The sequence below is a fragment of the Oncorhynchus mykiss genome, chromosome 30 (assembly GCF_057628025.1).
Source record: "Oncorhynchus mykiss isolate SJ-2025 chromosome 30, ASM5762802v1, whole genome shotgun sequence".
In the NCBI taxonomy this organism is placed as follows: domain Eukaryota; kingdom Metazoa; phylum Chordata; class Actinopteri; order Salmoniformes; family Salmonidae; genus Oncorhynchus; species Oncorhynchus mykiss.
Genome location: NC_143051.1, coordinates 788,708 through 812,572, shown reverse-complemented (window position 1 = coordinate 812,572; position 23,865 = coordinate 788,708). Strand labels below are relative to the sequence as shown.

Genomic DNA, 23,865 nt, shown 5'->3' with positions numbered 1-23,865 from the left:
CCATCCACACATTCAATGATTAATCCTTCCATCGATCCACTTATTCATTTATTAATCCATCCATCCACTTATTCATTTATTAATCCATCCATCCACTTATTCATTTATTAATCCATCCATCCACTTATTCATTTATTAATCCACCAATCCATCCATCCATCCCCACATTCATATATTATTCCATCGATCCATCCACTCACTCATTTATTTATCCATCCGTATCTTCATTCATATATTAATCCATCCATCCACTTATAAATTTATTAATCCATCCTCCACTTATTCATTTATTAATCCATCCATCCACTTATTCATGTATTAATCCATCCATCCACTTATTCATGTATTAATCCATCCATCCACATATTCAATGATTAATCCTTCCATCGATCCACTTATTCATTTATTAATCCATCGATACACTTATTCATTTATTAATCCATCCATCCACTTATTTATGTATTAATCCATCCATCCATCCACACATTCAATGATTAATCCTTCCATCGATCCACTTATTCATTTATTAATCCATCCATCCACTTATTCATTTATTAATCCATCCATCCACTTATTCATTTATTAATCCATCCATCCACACATTCAATGATTAATCCTTCCATCGATCCACTTATTCATTTATTAATCCATCCATCGACTTATTCATTTATTAATCCATCCATCCACTTATTCTTTTATTAATCCATCCACCCACTTATTAATTCATTAATCCAGCCATCCACTTATTAATTTATTAATCCATCCATCCACTTATTCATTTATTAAGCCATCCATCCACTTATTCATTTATTAATCCATCCATCCACTTATTCATTTATTAATCCATCCCTCCACTTATTCATTTATTAATCCATCCATCCACTTATTAATTTATTAATCCATCCATCCACTTAATCATTTATTAATCCATCCATCCACTTATTCATTTATTAATCCATCCATCCACGCATTCATTTATTACTCCATCCATCCACTTATTAATTTATTAATCCATCCTCCACTTATTCATTTATTAATCCATCCATCCACTTATTCATGTATTAATCCATCCATCCACTTATTCTTTTATTAATCCATCCATCCACTTAATCATTTATTAATCCATCCCTCCACTTATTCATTTATTAATCCATCCCATCCACTTATTAATTTATTAATCCATCCATCCACTTAATCATTTATTAATCCATCCTCCACTTATTAATTTATTAATCCATCCTCCACTAATTCATTTATTAATCCATCCATCCACTTATTCATGTATTAATCCATCCATCCACTTATTCATGTATTAATTCATCCATCCACACATTCAATGATTAATCCTTCCATCCATCCACTTATTCATTTATTAATCCATCCATCCACTTATTCATTTATTAATCCATCCATCCACTTATTCATTTATTAATCCATCCATCCACTTATTCATTTAATTATCCATCCATCCACGCATACATTTTTTTAATGTAACCTTTATTTAAATAGACAAGTCAGTTAAAATCAAATTCTTATTTAGATTGATGGCCTACACCGGTTAGTTATTTTGTTATGTCTTTGTTTTAGTATGGTCAGGGCTTGAGTTGTGTGGGTGGTCTATGTTCCGTTTTCTATGTTGTGTTTGCGTTTGGCCTGGTATGGTTCTCAATCAGAGGCGGGTGTCGTTAGTTGTCTCTGATTGAGAATCATACTTAGGTAGCCTTTTCCCACTTGTGTTGCGTGGGTGTTTATTTTCTGTTCTGTGTTAGTATTTCACCGTTCAGGACTGTTTTCGTTTCGTTCTCGTGTTTTATTGTTTTTTGTTTGAGTATTCGTTTTGATTAAAAGAGAATATGAATACTTACCACGCTGCACCTTGGTCCTCCTCTCTCTCTCCCAACGACAAACGTTACACATACATCCAGTCATTAATTTTTTTAAACCATCCATCCATTCAAAAATACATTTATTAATTCATCCATCCATTCATTCATTTACCAATCCATACATCCTTCCATCACTTATTCATTTAATAATCCATTCTTCCACTCATTAATTTATACATCTTCTCATTCATTTATAAATACATTCATACATACATCCGTCCATCCATTCATTTTTTTTATCCATCCATCCGTCAATTTATTTATTGGTTAATCCAACCATCCGTTCACTCATTCTTTATTAATCCCTCCATCCATCCATCCACATATTAATTTATCCATCCAACCAACCACTCATTCATTTTTTAATCCATCCATCCATCTACATTTTAATTTATTCATCCATCCACTCATTCATTTATTAATCCATCCATCCATCTACTCACTAATTTGTTAATCCATCCATCATCCACTCATTCATTTATTGATCCATCCATCATCCACTCAACCCATTTATTAATCCACCCATCCACTTATTCATTTATTAATCCACCCATCCATCCATCCACTCGTTCATTTATTAATCCATCCATCCACTTATTCATTTATTAATCCATCCATCCACTTATTCATTTATTAATCCACCAATCCATCTATCCATCCCCACATTCATATATTATTCCATCGATCCATCCACTCACTAATTTATTTATCCATCCGTATCTTCATTCATATATTAATCCATCCATCCACTTATTAATTTATTAATCCATCCTCCACTTATTCATTTATTAATCCATCCATCCACTTATTCATGTATTAATCCATCCATCCACTTATTCATGTATTAATCCATCCATCCACACATTCAATGATTAATCTTTCCATCGATCCACTTATTCATTTATTAATCCATCGATCCACTTATTCATTTATTAATCCATCCATCCACTTATTTATGTATTAATCCATCCATCCACACATTCAATGATTAATCCTTCCATCGATCCACTTATTCATTTATTAATCCATCCATCCACTTATTCATTTATTAATCCATCCATCCACACATTCAATGATTAATCCTTCCATCGATCCACTTATTCATTTATTAATCCATCCATCCACTTATTCATTTATTAAGCCATCCATCCACTTATTCATTTATTAATCCATCCATCCACTTATTCATTTATTAATCCATCCATCCACTTATTCATGTATTAATCCATCCATCCACTTATTCATTTATTAATCCATCAACCCACTTATTATTTTATTAATCCATCCACCCACTTATTCATTTATTAATCCATCCATCCACTTATTCATTTATTAATCCATCCATCCACTTATTCATTTATTAATCCGTCCATCCATCCACTTAATCAATTATTAATCCATCCATCCACTTATTAATTTATTAATCCATCCATCCACTTAATCATTTATTAATCCATCCTCCACTTATTAATTTATTAATCCAGCCATCCACTTATTAATTTATTAATCCATCCATCCACTTATTCATTTATTAATCCATCCATCCACTTATTCATTTATTAATCCGTCCATCCATCCACTTAATCATTTATTAATCCATCCATCCACTTATTCATTTATTAATCCAGCCATCCACACATTAATTTATTAATCCATCCATCCACTTATTCATTTATTAATCCATCCATCCACTTATTCATTTATTAATAAATCCATCCACTTATTCATTAATGAATCCATCCATCCACTTATTCATTTATTAATCCTTCCATCCACTTAATCATTTATTAATAAATCCATCCACTTATTCATTTATGAATCCATCCATCCACTTATTCATTTATTAATCCATCCATCCATTTATTAATTTATTAATCCATCCATCCACTTATTCATTTATTAATCCATCCATCCACTTATTCATTTATTAATCCATCCATCCACTTATTCATTTATTAATCCATCCATCCACTTATTAATTTATTAATCCAGCCATCCACTTATTAATTTATTAATCCATCCATCCACTTATTCATTTATTAATCCGTCCATCCATCCATTTAATCATGTATTAATCCATCCATCCACTTATGCATTTATTAATCCAGGCCTCCAAGCATTCATTTATTAATAAATCCATCCACGCATTAATTTATTACTCCAGCCATCCACTTATTAATTTATTAATCCATCCTCCACTTATTCATTTATTAATCTATCCATCCACTTATTCATTTATTAATCCATCCATCCACTTATTCATTTATTAATCCATCCATCCACTTATTCATTTATTAATCCGACCATCCATCCACTTAATCATTTATTAATCCATCCATCCACTTATTCATTTATTAATCCAGCCATCCAAGCATTCATTTATTAATCCATCCATCCACTTATTCATTTATTAATCCAGCCATCCACTTATTAATTTATTCATCCATCCATCCACTTATTCATTTATTAATCCATCCATCCACTTATTCATTTATTAATCCATCCATCATCCACTTATTAATTTATTAATCCATCCTCCACTTGTTCATTTATTAATCCATCCATCCACTTATTCATGTATTAATCCATCCATCCACACATTCAATGATTAATCCTTCCATCGATCCACTTATTCATTTGTTAATCCATCCATCCACTTATTCATGTATTAATCCATCCATCCACACATTCAATGATTAATCCTTCCATCGATCCACTTATTTATTTATTAATCCATCCATCCACTTATTCATGTATTAATCCATCCACACATTCAATGATTAATCCTTCCATCGATCCACGTATTCATTTATTAATCCATCCATCCACTTATTCATTTATTAATCCATCCATCCACTTATTCATTTATTAATCCATCCATCTACTTATTAATTTATTAATCCATCCATCCACTTATTCATTTAATAATCCATCCATCCACACATACATTTTTTTAATGTAACCTTTATTTAAATAGACAAGTCAGTTAAAATCAAATTCTTATTTAGATTGATGGCCTACACCGGCCAAACCCAGACAACCCTGGGCCACTCATTAATTGATTAATCTCCATCCATCCATCCATCCATCCATCCATCCATCCACTCATTAATTTATTAATCCATCCATCCATCTACTCACTAATTTGTTAATCCATTCATCATCCACTCATTCATTTATTGATCCATCCATCATCCACTCAACCCATTTATTAATCCACCCATCCACTTATTAATTTATTAATCCACCCATCCATCCATCCACTCGTTCATTTATTAATCCTTCCATCCACTTATTCATTTATTAATCCATCCATCCACTTATTCATTTATTAATCCACCAATCCATCCATCCATCCCCACATTCATATATTATTCCATCGATCCATCCACTCACTAATTTATTTATCCATCCGTATCTTCATTCATATATTAATCCATCCATCCACTTATTAATTTATTAATCCCTCCTCCACTTATTCATTTATTAATCCAGCCATCCACTTATTTATGTATTAATCCATCCATCCACACATTCAATGATTAATCCTTCCATCGATCCACTTATTCATTTATTAATCCATCCATCCACTTATTCATTTATTAATCCATCCATCCACTTATTCATTTATTAATCCATCCATCCACTTATTCATTTATTAATCCACCAATCCATCCATCCATCCCCACATTCATATATTATTCCATCGATCCATCCACTCACTCATTTATTTATCCATCCGTATCTTCATTCATATATTAATCCATCCATCCACTTATAAATTTATTAATCCATCCTCCACTTATTCATTTATTAATCCATCCATCCACTTATTCATGTATTAATCCATCCATCCACTTATTCATGTATTAATCCATCCATCCACATATTCAATGATTAATCCTTCCATCGATCCACTTATTCATTTATTAATCCATCGATCCACTTATTCATTTATTAATCCATCCATCCACTTATTCATTTATTAATCCATCCATCCACTTATTCATTTATTAATCCATCCATCCACACATTCAATGATTAATCCTTCCATCGATCCACTTATTCATTTATTAATCCATCCATCCACTTATTCATTTATTAATCCATCCATCCACTTATTCTTTTATTAATCCATCCACCCACTTATTAATTCATTAATCCAGCCATCCACTTATTAATTTATTAATCCATCCATCCACTTATTCATTTATTAAGCCATCCATCCACTTATTCATTTATTAATCCATCCATCCACTTATTCATTTATTAATCCATCCCTCCACTTATTCATTTATTAATCCATCCATCCACTTATTAATTTATTAATCCATCCTCCACTTATTCATTTATTAATCTATCCATCCACTTATTCATTTATTAATCCATCCATCCACTTATTCATTTATTAATCCATCCATCCACTTATTCATTTATTAATCCGACCATCCATCCACTTAATCATTTATTAATCTATCCATCCACTTATTCATTTATTAATCCAGCCATCCAAGCATTCATTTATTAATCCATCCATCCACTTATTCATTTATTAATCCAGCCATCCACTTATTAATTTATTCATCCATCCATCCACTTATTCATTTATTAATCCATCCATCCACTTATTCATTTATTAATCCATCCATCATCCACTTATTAATTTATTAATCCATCCTCCACTTGTTCATTTATTAATCCATCCATCCACTTATTCATGTATTAATCCATCCATCCACACATTCAATGATTAATCCTTCCATCGATCCACTTATTCATTTGTTAATCCATCCATCCACTTATTCATGTATTAATCCATCCATCCACACATTCAATGATTAATCCTTCCATCGATCCACTTATTTATTTATTAATCCATCCATCCACTTATTCATGTATTAATCCATCCACACATTCAATGATTAATCCTTCCATCGATCCACGTATTCATTTATTAATCCATCCATCCACTTATTCATTTATTAATCCATCCATCCACTTATTCATTTATTAATCCATCCATCTACTTATTAATTTATTAATCCATCCATCCACTTATTCATTTAATAATCCATCCATCCACACATAAATTTTTTTAATGTAACCTTTATTTAAATAGACAAGTCAGTTAAAATCAAATTCTTATTTAGATTGATGGCCTACACCGGCCAAACCCAGACAACCCTGGGCCACTCATTAATTGATTAATCTCCATCCATCCATCCATCCATCCATCCATCCATCCACTCATTAATTTATTAATCCATCCATCCATCTACTCACTAATTTGTTAATCCATTCATCATCCACTCATTCATTTATTGATCCATCCATCATCCACTCAACCCATTTATTAATCCACCCATCCACTTATTAATTTATTAATCCACCCATCCATCCATCCACTCGTTCATTTATTAATCCTTCCATCCACTTATTCATTTATTAATCCATCCATCCACTTATTCATTTATTAATCCACCAATCCATCCATCCATCCCCACATTCATATATTATTCCATCGATCCATCCACTCACTAATTTATTTATCCATCCGTATCTTCATTCATATATTAATCCATCCATCCACTTATTAATTTATTAATCCATCCTCCACTTATTCATTTATTAATCCATCCATCCACTTATTCATGTATTAATCCATCCATCCACTTATTCATGTATTAATCCATCCATCCACACATTCAATGATTAATCTTTCCATCGATCCACTTATTCATTTATTAATCCATCGATCCACTTATTCATTTATTAATCCATCCATCCACTTATTTATGTATTAATCCATCCATCCACACATTCAATGATTAATCCTTCCATCGATCCACTTATTCATTTATTAATCCATCCATCCACTTATTCATTTATTAATCCATCCATCCACACATTCAATGATTAATCCTTCCATCGATCCACTTATTCATTTATTAATCCATCCATCCACTTATTCATTTATTAAGCCATCCATCCACTTATTCATTTATTAATCCATCCATCCACTTATTCATTTATTAATCCATCCATCCACTTAATCATTTATTAATCCATCCATCCACTTATTCATTTATTAATCCATCCATCCACGCATTCATTTATTACTCCATCCATCCACTTATTAATTTATTAATCCATCCTCCACTTATTCATTTATTAATCCATCCATCCACTTAATCATTTATTAATCCATCCTTCCACTTATTCATTTATTAATCCATCCATCCACTTATTAATTTATTAATCCATCCATCCACTTAATCATTTATTAATCCATCCTCCACTTATTCATTTATTAATCCATCCTCCACTTATTCATTTATTAATCCATCCATCCACTTATTCATTTATTAATCCATCCATCCACTTATTCATTTATTAATCCGACCATCCATCCACTTAATCATTTATTAATCTATCCATCCACTTATTCATTTATTAATCCAGCCATCCAAGCATTCATTTATTAATCCATCCATCCACTTATTCATTTATTAATCCAGCCATCCACTTATTAATTTATTCATCCATCCATCCACTTATTCATTTATTAATCCATCCATCCACTTATTCATTTATTAATCCATCCATCATCCACTTATTAATTTATTAATCCATCCTCCACTTGTTCATTTATTAATCCATCCATCCACTTATTCATGTATTAATCCATCCATCCACACATTCAATGATTAATCCTTCCATCGATCCACTTATTCATTTGTTAATCCATCCATCCACTTATTCATGTATTAATCCATCCATCCACACATTCAATGATTAATCCTTCCATCGATCCACTTATTTATTTATTAATCCATCCATCCACTTATTCATGTATTAATCCATCCACACATTCAATGATTAATCCTTCCATCGATCCACGTATTCATTTATTAATCCATCCATCCACTTATTCATTTATTAATCCATCCATCTACTTATTCATTTATTAATCCATCCATCTACTTATTAATTTATTAATCCATCCATCCACTTATTCATTTAATAATCCATCCATCCACACATAAATTTTTTTAATGTAACCTTTATTTAAATAGACAAGTCAGTTAAAATCAAATTCTTATTTAGATTGATGGCCTACACCGGCCAAACCCAGACAACCCTGGGCCACTCATTAATTGATTAATCTCCATCCATCCATCCATCCATCCATCCATCCACTCATTAATTTATTAATCCATCCATCCATCTACTCACTAATTTGTTAATCCATTCATCATCCACTCATTCATTTATTGATCCATCCATCATCCACTCAACCCATTTATTAATCCACCCATCCACTTATTAATTTATTAATCCACCCATCCATCCATCCACTCGTTCATTTATTAATCCTTCCATCCACTTATTCATTTATTAATCCATCCATCCACTTATTCATTTATTAATCCACCAATCCATCCATCCATCCCCACATTCATATATTATTCCATCGATCCATCCACTCACTAATTTATTTATCCATCCGTATCTTCATTCATATATTAATCCATCCATCCACTTATTAATTTATTAATCCCTCCTCCACTTATTCATTTATTAATCCAGCCATCCACTTATTTATGTATTAATCCATCCATCCACACATTCAATGATTAATCCTTCCATCGATCCACTTATTCATTTATTAATCCATCCATCCACTTATTCATTTATTAATCCATCCATCCACTTATTCATTTATTAATCCATCCATCCACTTATTCATTTATTAATCCACCAATCCATCCATCCATCCCCACATTCATATATTATTCCATCGATCCATCCACTCACTCATTTATTTATCCATCCGTATCTTCATTCATATATTAATCCATCCATCCACTTATAAATTTATTAATCCATCCTCCACTTATTCATTTATTAATCCATCCATCCACTTATTCATGTATTAATCCATCCATCCACTTATTCATGTATTAATCCATCCATCCACATATTCAATGATTAATCCTTCCATCGATCCACTTATTCATTTATTAATCCATCGATCCACTTATTCATTTATTAATCCATCCATCCACTTATTCATTTATTAATCCATCCATCCACTTATTCATTTATTAATCCATCCATCCACACATTCAATGATTAATCCTTCCATCGATCCACTTATTCATTTATTAATCCATCCATCCACTTATTCATTTATTAATCCATCCATCCACTTATTCTTTTATTAATCCATCCACCCACTTATTAATTCATTAATCCAGCCATCCACTTATTAATGTATTAATCCATCCATCCACTTATTCATTTATTAAGCCATCCATCCACTTATTCATTTATTAATCCATCCATCCACTTATTCATTTATTAATCCATCCCTCCACTTATTCATTTATTAATCCATCCATCCACTTATTAATTTATTAATCCATCCATCCACTTAATCATTTATTAATCCATCCATCCACTTATTCATTTATTAATCCATCCATCCACGCATTCATTTATTACTCCATCCATCCACTTATTAATTTATTAATCCATCCTCCACTTATTCATTTATTAATCCATCCATCCACTTATTCATGTATTAATCCATCCATCCACTTATTCATTTATTAATCCATCCATCCACTTAATCATTTATTAATCCATCCCTCCACTTATTCATTTATTAATCCATCCCATCCACTTATTAATTTATTAATCCATCCATCCACTTAATCATTTATTAATCCATCCTCCACTTATTAATTTATTAATCCATCCTCCACTAATTCATTTATTAATCCATCCATCCACTTATTCATGTATTAATCCATCCATCCACTTATTCATGTATTAATTCATCCATCCACACATTCAATGATTAATCCTTCCATCCATCCACTTATTCATTTATTAATCCATCCATCCACTTATTCATTTATTAATCCATCCATCCACTTATTCATTTATTAATCCATCCATCCACTTATTCATTTAATTATCCATCCATCCACGCATTAATTTTTTTAATGTAACCTTTATTTAAATAGACAAGTCAGTTAAAATCAAATTCTTATTTAGATTGATGGCCTACACCGGTTAGTTATTTTGTTATGTCTTTGTTTTAGTATGGTCAGGGCTTGAGTTGTGTGGGTGGTCTATGTTCCGTTTTCTATGTTGTGTTTGCGTTTGGCCTGGTATGGTTCTCAATCAGAGGCGGGTGTCGTTAGTTGTCTCTGATTGAGAATCATACTTAGGTAGCCTTTTCCCACTTGTGTTGCGTGGGTGTTTATTTTCTGTTCTGTGTTAGTATTTCACCGTTCAGGACTGTTTTCGTTTCGTTCTCGTGTTTTATTGTTTTTTGTTTGAGTATTCGTTTTGATTAAAAGAGAATATGAATACTTACCACGCTGCACCTTGGTCCTCCTCTCTCTCTCCCAACGACAAACGTTACACATACATCCAGTCATTAATTTTTTTAAACCATCCATCCATTCAAAAATACATTTATTAATTCATCCATCCATTCATTCATTTACCAATCCATACATCCTTCCATCACTTATTCATTTAATAATCCATTCTTCCACTCATTAATTTATACATCTTCTCATTCATTTATAAATACATTCATACATACATCCGTCCATCCATTCATTTTTTTTATCCATCCATCCGTCAATTTATTTATTGGTTAATCCAACCATCCGTTCACTCATTCTTTATTAATCCCTCCATCCATCCATCCACATATTAATTTATCCATCCAACCAACCACTCATTCATTTTTTAATCCATCCATCCATCTACATTTTAATTTATTCATCCATCCACTCATTCATTTATTAATCCATCCATCCATCTACTCACTAATTTGTTAATCCATCCATCATCCACTCATTCATTTATTGATCCATCCATCATCCACTCAACCCATTTATTAATCCACCCATCCACTTATTCATTTATTAATCCACCCATCCATCCATCCACTCGTTCATTTATTAATCCATCCATCCACTTATTCATTTATTAATCCATCCATCCACTTATTCATTTATTAATCCACCAATCCATCTATCCATCCCCACATTCATATATTATTCCATCGATCCATCCACTCACTAATTTATTTATCCATCCGTATCTTCATTCATATATTAATCCATCCATCCACTTATTAATTTATTAATCCATCCTCCACTTATTCATTTATTAATCCATCCATCCACTTATTCATGTATTAATCCATCCATCCACTTATTCATGTATTAATCCATCCATCCACACATTCAATGATTAATCTTTCCATCGATCCACTTATTCATTTATTAATCCATCGATCCACTTATTCATTTATTAATCCATCCATCCACTTATTTATGTATTAATCCATCCATCCACACATTCAATGATTAATCCTTCCATCGATCCACTTATTCATTTATTAATCCATCCATCCACTTATTCATTTATTAATCCATCCATCCACACATTCAATGATTAATCCTTCCATCGATCCACTTATTCATTTATTAATCCATCCATCCACTTATTCATTTATTAAGCCATCCATCCACTTATTCATTTATTAATCCATCCATCCACTTATTCATTTATTAATCCATCCATCCACTTAATCATTTATTAATCCATCCATCCACTTATTCATTTATTAATCCATCCATCCACGCATTCATTTATTACTCCATCCATCCACTTATTAATTTATTAATCCATCCTCCACTTATTCATTTATTAATCCATCCATCCACTTAATCATTTATTAATCCATCCTTCCACTTATTCATTTATTAATCCATCCATCCACTTATTAATTTATTAATCCATCCATCCACTTAATCATTTATTAATCCATCCTCCACTTATTCATTTATTAATCCATCCTCCACTTATTCATTTATTAATCCATCCATCCACTTATTCATGTATTAATCCATCCATCCACTTATTCATGTATTAATCCATCCATCCACACATTCAATGATTAATCCTTCCATCGATCCACTTATTCATTTATTAATCCATCCATCCACTTATTCATTTATTAATCCATCCATCCACTTATTCATGTATTAATCCATCGATCCACTTATTCATTTATTAATCCATCCATCCACTTATTCATTTATTAATCCATCCATCCACTTATTCATTTATTAATCCATCCATCCACTTATTCATTTAATTATCCATCCATCCACGCATTAATTTTTTTAATGTAACCTTTATTTAAATAGACAAGTCAGTTAAAATCAAATTCTTATTTAGATTGATGGCCTACACCGGTTAGTTATTTTGTTATGTCTTTGTTTTAGTATGGTCAGGGCTTGAGTTGTGTGGGTGGTCTATGTTCCGTTTTCTATGTTGTGTTTGCGTTTGGCCTGGTATGGTTCTCAATCAGAGGCGGGTGTCGTTAGTTGTCTCTGATTGAGAATCATACTTAGGTAGCCTTTTCCCACTTGTGTTGCGTGGGTGTTTATTTTCTGTTCTGTGTTAGTATTTCACCGTTCAGGACTGTTTTCGTTTCGTTCTCGTGTTTTATTGTTTTTTGTTTGAGTATTCGTTTTGATTAAAAGAGAATATGAATACTTACCACGCTGCACCTTGGTCCTCCTCTCTCTCTCCCAACGACAAACGTTACACATACATCCAGTCATTAATTTTTTTAAACCATCCATCCATTCAAAAATACATTTATTAATTTATCCATCCATTCATTCATTTACCAATCCATACATCCTTCCATCACTTATTCATTTAATAATCCATTCTTCCACTCATTAATTTATACATCTTCTCATTCATTTATAAATACATTCATACATACATCCGTCCACCCATTCATTTTTTTTATCCATCCATCCGTCAATTTATTTATTGGTTAATCCAACCATCCGTTCACTCATTCTTTATTAATCCCTCCATCCATCCATCCACATATTAATTTATCCATCCAACCAACCACTCATTCATTTTTTAATCCATCCATCCATCTACATTTTAATTTATTCATCCATCCACTCATTCATTTATTAATCCAGCCATCCAATCATTAATATGTTTGTGTGTTCCAGGGAGCTGAGAGGAAGATCAGAGATGAGGAAAGGAAACAGAACCGCAGGAAGACTAAAGGTTAGTCACTAAATTACCTGTACTGTTACCTACAACTTTACCTACACTATTACCTACAATTTTGCCTACAACTATACCTACAACTTTACCTATACTATTACCTGTACAGTTACCTACAACTTTACCTACACTGTTACCTGTACTGTTACCTACAACTTTACCTACACTGTTACCTACACTGTTACCTGTACTGTTAACTGTACTGTTACCCACACTGTTACCCGTACTGTTACCTACACTATTACATGTACGGTTACCTACAACTTTACCTACACTGTTACCTGTACTGTTACCTACAACTTTACCTACACTGTTACCTACACTGTTACCTGTACTGTTACCTACAACTTTACCTAAACTATTACCTGTACTGTTACCTGTATTGTTACCTGTACTGTTACCTGTATTGTTACCTGTGCCGTTGCCTGTACTGTTAGTTACCTGTGCTGTTACCTGTACTGTTACCTCTACTGTTACCGACAACTTTACCTACACTGTTACCTGTACTGTTTGTTACCTGTACTGTATCCTACACTATTACCTACACTGTTACCTGTACTGTTACCTACAACTTAACCTACACTATTACCTGTACTGTTACATGTACTGTTACCTGTACTGTTACCGGTACTGTTACCTGTACTGTTACCTACAACTTTACCTACCCTATTACCTGTACTGTTACCTACACTGTTACCTGTACTGTTACCTACACTGTTACCTGTACTGTTACCTACACTGTTATATGTACTGTTACCTGTACTTTTACCTACACTGTTACCTGTACTGTTACCTACACTGTTACCTGTACTGTTACCTACACTGGTACCTAAAACTTTACCTACACTTTTACCTGTTTTGTTACCTGTATTGTTACCTGTACGGTTACCTACAATGTTACCTGTATTGTTACCTGTACTTTTACCTGTACTGTTACCTGTACTACTACCCACACTGTTACCCGTACTGTTACCTACACTATTACCTGTAAAGTTGCCTACACTGTTACCTGTATTGTTACCTACACTGTTACCTGTATTGTTACATGTACTGTATCCTACACTGTTACCTACATTGTTACCTGTACTGTTACCTACACCGTTATATGTACTGTTACCTGTATTTTTACCTACACTGTTACCTGTATTGTTACCTGTACTGTTAACTGTATTGTTACCTTTATTGTTACCTGTATTGTTACCTGTACTGTTACCTGTATTGTTACCTGTACTATTACCTGTATTGTTACCTGTACTGTTACATGTACTGTTACCTATACTGTTACCTATACTGTTACCTGTACTGTGACCTACAACTTTACCTACCCTATTACCTGTACTGTTACCTACAACTTTACCTACACTGTTACCTGTACTGTTACCTACACTGTTACCTGTACTGTTACCTACACTGTTATATGTACTGTTACCTGTATTGTTACCTACGCTGTTACCTGTACTGTTACCTACACTGTTACCTGCACTGTTACCTACACTGTTACCTGTACTGTTACCTGTACTGTTACCTACAACTTTACTTACACTGTTACCTGTATTGTTACCTACACTGTTACCTGTACTGTTACCTACACTGTTACCTGTACTGTTACCTGTACTGTTACCTACACTGTTATATATACTGTTACCTGTATTGTTACCTACACTGTTACCTGTATTGTTACCTACACTCTTACCTGTACTGTTACCTACACTGTTACCTGTAAAGTTGCCTACACTGTTAACCGGTACTGTTACCTACACTGTTATATGTACTGTTACCTGTATTGTTACCTACACTGTTACCTGTACTGTTACCTACACTGGTACCTAAAACTTTACCTACACTTTTACCTGTTTTGTTACCTGTATTGTTACCTGTACGGTTACCTACATTGTTACCTGTATTGTTACCTGTACTTTTACCTGTACTGTTACCTGTACTAGTACCCACACTGTTACCCGTACTGTTACCTACACTATTACATGTACTGTTACCTACAACTTTACCTACACTGTTACCTGTACTGTTACCTACAACTTTACCTACACTGCTACCTGTACTGTTACCTGTACTGTTAACTGTACTGTTACCTGTATTGTTAGCTGTGCTGTTACCTGTTCTGTTACCTGTACTGTTACCCACAGTGTTACCTGTACTGTTACCTACAACTTAACCTACACTATTACCTGTACTGTTACCTGTATTGTTACCTGTATTGTTACCTGTACTGTTACCTGTACTGTTACCTGTACTGTTACCGGTACTGTTACCTGTACTGTTACCTACAACTTTACCTACCCTATTACCTGTACTGTTACCTACAACTTTACCTACACTGTTACCTGTACTGTTACCTGTACTGTTACCTACACTGTTACCTGTACTGTTACCTGTACTGTTACCTACACTGTTACCTGTACTGTTACCTACAACTTTACCTACACTGTTACCTGTACTGTTACCTACAACTTTACCTACACTGCTACCTGTACTGTTACCTGTACTGTTACCTGTATTGTTAGCTGTGCTGTTACCTGTTCTGTTACCTGTACTGTATCCTACACTGTTACCCACAGTGTTACCTGTACTGTTACCTACAACTTTAACTTCACTGTTACCTGTACTGTTACTGGTACTGTTACCTGTACTGTTACCTGTACTGTTACCGGTACTGTTACCTGTACTGTTACCTACAACTTTACCTACCCTATTACCTGTACTGTTACCTACAACTTTACCTACACTGTTACCTGTACTGTTACCTACAACTTTAACTTCACTGTTACCTGTACTGTTACCTGTACTGTTACCTACACTGTTACCTGTACTGTTACCTGTACTGTTACCTCTATTGTTACCTGTATTGTTACCTGTATGGTTAACTGTATTGTTACCTGTATTGTTACCTGTATTGGTACCTGTATTGTTACCTGTACTGTTCCTGTATTGTTACCTGCACTGTTACCTGTATTGTTACCTGTATTGTTACCTGTACTGTTCCTGTATTGTTACCTGCACTTGTACCTGTATTGTTGCCTGTACTTTTACTTACACTTTTCCCTGCACTTGGTGGTATACATCCTAACATATACATCCTAACGTTTCAGGCTAAAATTATACCAAGACATCATAGGTGAAGAAACAGTGTTGCATTTGTCTTGTTTTGAAGTGATTTAAAGTGGCAATCTGCACTTAAAACAATAAGAAAGTGGCCACCCCTCCACTGTTTTTGTAAAATGCTGAGGGATTGGGCTGGAGATGTCCTTGTATGTGTCTGCTTACACAACACAGGTCTATATTTCCTTTGATGGAAATCCATGTGATCTCACTACTGTTGTGTGTTCCAGGGAAGGATGGAGGACTAGGGGTGATAACTCTCCCTAAGAAGCCTGACACCACCTACTTCAAGACCATGACTGACCTGGAGGCCCAGCCTGTACTCTTCATCCCTGATGTCCACTTTGGAAACCTGCAGAGGGCTGGACAGGTCAGATACACAGGCACATCGGGAGTGTCTCCCAAATGGCACCCTATATGCTTATAGTGCACTTTTTAGGGAATAGGTTGCGATTTTGGACAGGATTAGGAAAGCTAATCATGTGAACCTTAAAAAAAAACAATTTAAATATATTTTCAACAACCAACATTAGCCTACAGAATAACGTAATGTGTTAGGCTGCAGTCTGTCAAGGGTCTGCTAAATCTAACATGAATGGTACTGTAGAATCAATGTCTGGCTTAGACTGTGTTTAACCAGAATGCTAGCTAAAACGGCCTTATCTTTCAGTGTCCATTGGAATCTGTAGGTTAGAATATGTCACAACTTCCTTCATCTGTCGCATCAGACCTTTGCTGATACATTATGGGTCTTACGATGCCTTGGTTAACTTATCAACAATCTGACATGGTCTAACGATGCCTTGGTTAACTTATCAATGATCTGATATGGTCTAACAATGCCTTGGTTAACTTATCAATGATCTGATACGGTCTAACGATGCCTTGGTTAACTTATCAATGATCTGAAAAGGTCTAACGATGCCTTGGTTAACTTATCAATGATCTGATATGGTCTAACGATGCCTTGGTTAACTTATCAATGATCTGATATGGTCTAACAATGCCTTGGTTAACTTATCAATGATCTGATACGGTTTAACGATGCCTTGGTTAACTTATCAATGATCTGAAAAGGTCTAACGATGCCTTTGTTAACTTATCAATGATCTGATATGGTCTAACGATGCCTTGGTTAACTTATCAATGATCTGATATGGTCTAACGATGCCTTGGTTAACTTATCAATGATCTGATATGGTCTAACGATGCCTTGGTTAACCTATCAATTATCTGATATGGTCTAACGATGCCTTGGTTAACTTATCAACAATCTGATACAGTCTAACGATGCCTTGGTTAACTTATCAATGATCTGATATGGTCTAACGATGCCTTGGTTAACTTATCAATGATCTGATATGGTCTAACGATGCCTTGGATAAATTATCAATGATCTGATATGGTCTAACGATGCCTTGGTTAACTTATCAATGATCTGATATGGTCTAACAATGCCTTGGTTAACTTATCAATGATCTGATATGGTCTAACGATGCCTTGGTTAACTTATTAACAATCTGATATGGTCTAACGATGCCTTGGTTAACTTATCAATGATCTGATATGGTCTAACGATGCCTTGGGTACCTTATCAACAATCTGATGCGGTCTAACGATGCCTTGGATAACTTATTAACAATCTGATATGGTCTAACGATGCCTTGGTTAACTTATCAATGCTCTGATATGTTCTAACGATGCCTTGGTTAACTTATCAATGATCTGATATGGTCTAACTGCCTTGGTTAACTTATCAATGATCTGATTTAGTCTAACGATGCCTTGGTTAACTTATCAACAATCTGATACGGTCTAACGATGCCTTGGTTAACTTTTAAATGATCTGAAATGGTATAACGATGCCTTGGTTAACTTATCAATGATCTGACATGGTCTACCGATGCCTTGGTTAACTTATCAATGATCTGATATGGTCTAAAAATGCCTTGGTTAAATTATCAATGATCTGATATGGTCTAACGATGCCTTGGTTAACATATCAACGCTCTGATATGGTCTAACGATGCCTTGGTTACCATATCAACAATCGGATATGGTCTAACGATGCCTTGGTTACCTTATCAACAATCTGATATGGTCTAACGGTGCCTTGGTTAACTTATGAAAGATCTGATACATTATCGGTCTAACGATGCCTTTGTTAACTTATCAATGATCTTATATGGTCTAACGATGCCTTGGTTAACTTATCAACAATCTGATTTGGTCTAACAATGCCTTGGTTAACTTATCAATGATCTGATATGGTCTAACGATGCCTTAGTTAACTTATCAATTATCTGATATGTTCTAACGATGCCTTGGTTAACTTATCAATGATCTGATATGGTCTAACGATGCCTTGGTTAAATTATCAATGATCTGATATGGTCTAACGATGCCTTGGTTAACTTATCAATGATCTGATATGGTCTAACGATGCCTTGGTTAACTTATCAACGATCTGATACGGTCTAACAATGCCTTGGTTAACTTATCAATGATCTGATATGGTCTAATGGTGACAAGGTTAACTTATCAACGATCTGATACATTATCGGTCTAACGATGCCTTGGTTAACTTATCAACAATCTAATATGGTCTAACGATGCCTTGGTTAACTTATCAACAATCTGATATGGTCTAACTATGCCTTGGTTAACTTATCAATGATCTGATACGGTCTAATGATGCCTTGGTTAACTTATTAACAATCTAATATGGTCTAACGATGCCTTGGTTAACTTATCAATGATCTGATACGGTCTAACGATGCCTTGGTTAACTTATCAATGATCTTATACGGTCTAACGATGCCTTGGTTAACTTATCAACAATCTGATATGGTCTAACGATGCCTTGGTTAACTTATCAACAATCTGATATGGTCTAACGGTGCCTTGGTTAACTTATGAAAGATCTGATACATTATCGGTCTAACGATGCCTTTGTTAACTTATCAATGATCTTATTAGGTCTAACAATGCCTTGGTTAACTTATCAATGATCTGATACGGTCTAATGATGCCTTGGTTAACTTATCAACAATCTAATATTGTCTAACAATGCCTTGGTTAACTTATCAACAATCTGATATGGTCTAAAGATGCCTTGGTTAACTTATCAATGATCTGATACGGTCTAACGATGCCTTGGTTAACTTATCAATGATCTGATATGGTCTAACGATGCCTTGGTTAACTTATTAACAATCTGATATGGTCTAACGATGCCTTGGTTAACTTATCAGTGATCTGATATGGTCTAACGATGCCTTGGGTACCTTATCAACAATCTGATGCGGTCTAACGATGCCTTGGATAACTTATTAACAATCTGATATGGTCTAACGATGCCTTGGTTAACTTATCAATGCTCTGATATGGTCTAATGATGCCTTGGTTAACTTATCAATTATCTGATTTAGTCTAACGATGCCTTGTTTAACTTATCAACAATCTGATACGGTCTAACGATGCCTTGGTTAACTTATCAATGATCTGATATGTTCTAACGATGCCTTGGTTAACTTATCAATGATCTGATATGGTCTAACTGCCTTGGTTAACTTATCAATGATCTGATTTAGTCTAACGATGCCTTGGTTAACTTATCAACAATCTGATACGGTCTAACGATGCCTTGGTTAACTTTTAAATGATCTGAAATGGTATAACGATGCCTTGGTTAACTTATCAATGATCTGACATGGTCTAACGATGCCTTGGTTAACTTATCAATGATCTGATATGGTCTAAAAATGCCTTGGTTAAATTATCAATGATCTGATATGGTCTAACGATGCCTTGGTTAACATATCAACACTCTGATATGGTCTAACGATGCCTTGGTTACCATATCAACAATCGGATATGGTCTAACGATGCCTTGGTTACCTTATCAACAATCTGATATGGTCTAACGATGCCTTGGTTAACTTATGAAAGATCTGATACATTATCGGTCTAACGATGCCTTTGTTAACTTATCAATGATCTTATATGGTCTAACGATGCCTTGGTTAACTTATCAACAATCTGATATGGTCTAACGATGCCTTGGTTAACTTATCAATGATCTGATATGGTCTAACGATGCCTTAGTTAACTTATCAATTATCTGATATGTTCTAACGATGCCTTGGTTAACTTATCAATGATCTGATATGGTCTAACGATGCCTTGGTTAAATTATCAATGATCTGATATGGTCTAACGATGCCTTGGTTAACTTATTAATGATCTGATATGGTCTAACGATGCCTTGGTTAACTTATCAACGATCTGATACGGTCTAACAATGCCTTGGTTAACTTATCAATGATCTGATATGGTCTAATGGTGACAAGGTTAACTTATGAAAGATCTGATACATTATCGGTCTAACGATGCCTTGGTTAACTTATCAACAATCTAATATGGTCTAACGATGCCTTGGTTAACTTATCAACAATCTGATATGGTCTAACTATGCCTTGGTTAACTTATCAATGATCTGATACGGTCTAATGATGCCTTGGTTAACTTATCAACAATCTAATATGGACTAACGATGCCTTGGTTAACTTATCAATGATCTGATACGGTCTAACGATGCCTTGGTTAACTTATCAATGATCTTATACGGTCTAACGATGCCTTGGTTAACTTATCAACAATCTGATATGGTCTAACGATGCCTTGGTTAACTTATCAACAATCTGATATGGTCTAACGGTGCCTTGGTTAACTTATGAAAGATCTGATACATTATCGGTCTAACGATGCCTTTGTTAACTTATCAATGATCTTATATGGTCTAACAATGCCTTGGTTAACTTATCAATGATCTGATACGGTCTAATGATGCCTTGGTTAACTTATCAACAATCTAATATTGTCTAACAATGCCTTGGTTAACTTATCAACAATCTGATATGGTCTAAAGATGCCTTGGTTAACTTATCAATGATCTGATACGGTCTAACGATGCCTTGCTTAACTTATCAACAATCTAATATGGTCTAACGATGCCTTGGTTAACTTATCAATGATCTGATATGGTCTAACGATGCCTTGGTTAACTTATCAATGATCTGATATGGTCTAATGATGACTTGGTTAACTTATCAATGATCTGATACGGTCTAACGATGCCTTGGTTAACTTATGAAAGATCTGATACATAATCCGTCTAACGGTGCCTTGGTTAACTTATCAACAATCTGATATGGTCTAACGATGCCTTGGTTAACTTATCAATGATCTGATATGGTCTAACGTTGCCTTGGTTAACTTATCAACAATCTGATATGGTCTAACAATGCCTTGGTTGACTTATCAATGATCTGATATGGTCTAACGGTGCCTTGGTTAACTTATGAAAGATCTGATACATTATCGGTCTAACGATGCCTTGGTTAACTTATCAACAATCTGATATGGTCTAACAATGCCTTGGTTGACTTATCAATGATGTGATACGGTCTAATGATGCCTTGGTTAACTTATCAACAATCTAATATGGTCTAACAATGCCTTGGTTAACTTATCAACAATCTGATATGGTCTAACGGTGCCTTGGTTAACTTATGAAAGATCTGATACATTATCGGTCTAACGATGCCTTGGTTAACTTATCAATGATCTGATATGGTCTAACGATGCCTTGGTTAACTTATCAATGATCTGATATGGTCTAACGCTGCCTGTGTTAACTTATCAATTATCTGATATGGTCTAACGATGCCTTGTTTAAATTATCAATGATCTGATATGGTCTATCGATGCCTTGGTTAACTTATCAATGATCTGATATGGTCTAAGGATGCCTTGGTTAACTTATCAACGATCTGATATGGTCTAACGATGCCTTGGTTAACTTATCAATGATCTGATATGACTAACGATGCCTTGGTTAACTTATCAACAATCTGATATGGTCTAACGATGCCTTGGTTAACTTATCAATGATCTGATATGTCTAACGATGCCTTGGTTAACTTATCAACAATCTGATATGGTATAACAATGCCTTGGTTAACTTATCAATGATCTGATATGGTCTAACGATGCCTTGGTTAACTTATCAACAATCTGATATGGTCTAACGATGCCTTGGTTAACTTATGACAGATCTGATACATTATCGGTGTAACGATGCCTTGGTTAACTTATCAACAATCTGATATGGTCTAACGGTGCCTTGGTTAACTTATGAAAGATCTGATACATTATCGGTCTAACGATGCCTTTGTTAACTTATCAATGATCTGATATGGTCTAACGATGCCTTGGTTAACTTATCAACAATCTGATATGGTCTAACGGTGCCTTGTTTAACTTATCAATGATCTGATATTGTCTAACGATGCCTTTGTTAACTTATCAATTATCTGATATGTTCTAACGATGCCTTGGTTAACTTATCAATGATCTGATATGGTCTAACGATGCCTTGGTTAAGTTATCAATGATCTGATATGGTCTAATGATGCCTTGGTTAACTTATCAACAATCTGATATGGTCTAACGATGCCTTGGTTAACTTATCAATGATCTGATATCGTCAAACAATGTCTTGGTTAACTTATCAACAATCTGATATGGTCTAACAGTGCCTTGTTTAACTTATCAATGATCTGATATTGTCTAACAATGCCTTGGTTAACTTATCAACAATCTGATATGGTCTAACAGTGCCTTGTTTAACTTATCAACAATCTGATATGGTCTAACA

The 23,865-nt window shown here is 34.0% G+C and overlaps 1 protein-coding gene across 2 annotated transcripts in view; it reads left to right on the top strand.

Annotated features, from left to right (window-relative positions):
* Window positions 1-23,865, top strand: part of grhl2b (grainyhead like transcription factor 2b) — a 116,237-nt gene that overhangs the window by 52,054 nt on the left and 40,318 nt on the right. For both annotated transcript variants that reach the window (XM_090228506.1, XM_090228507.1), the window contains 2 exons: window positions 13,970-14,027; window positions 17,375-17,514. In XM_090228506.1, the coding sequence (XP_090084632.1) occupies window positions 13,970-14,027; window positions 17,375-17,514 (198 nt within the window). The remainder of the gene's footprint in view (window positions 1-13,969; window positions 14,028-17,374; window positions 17,515-23,865) is intronic.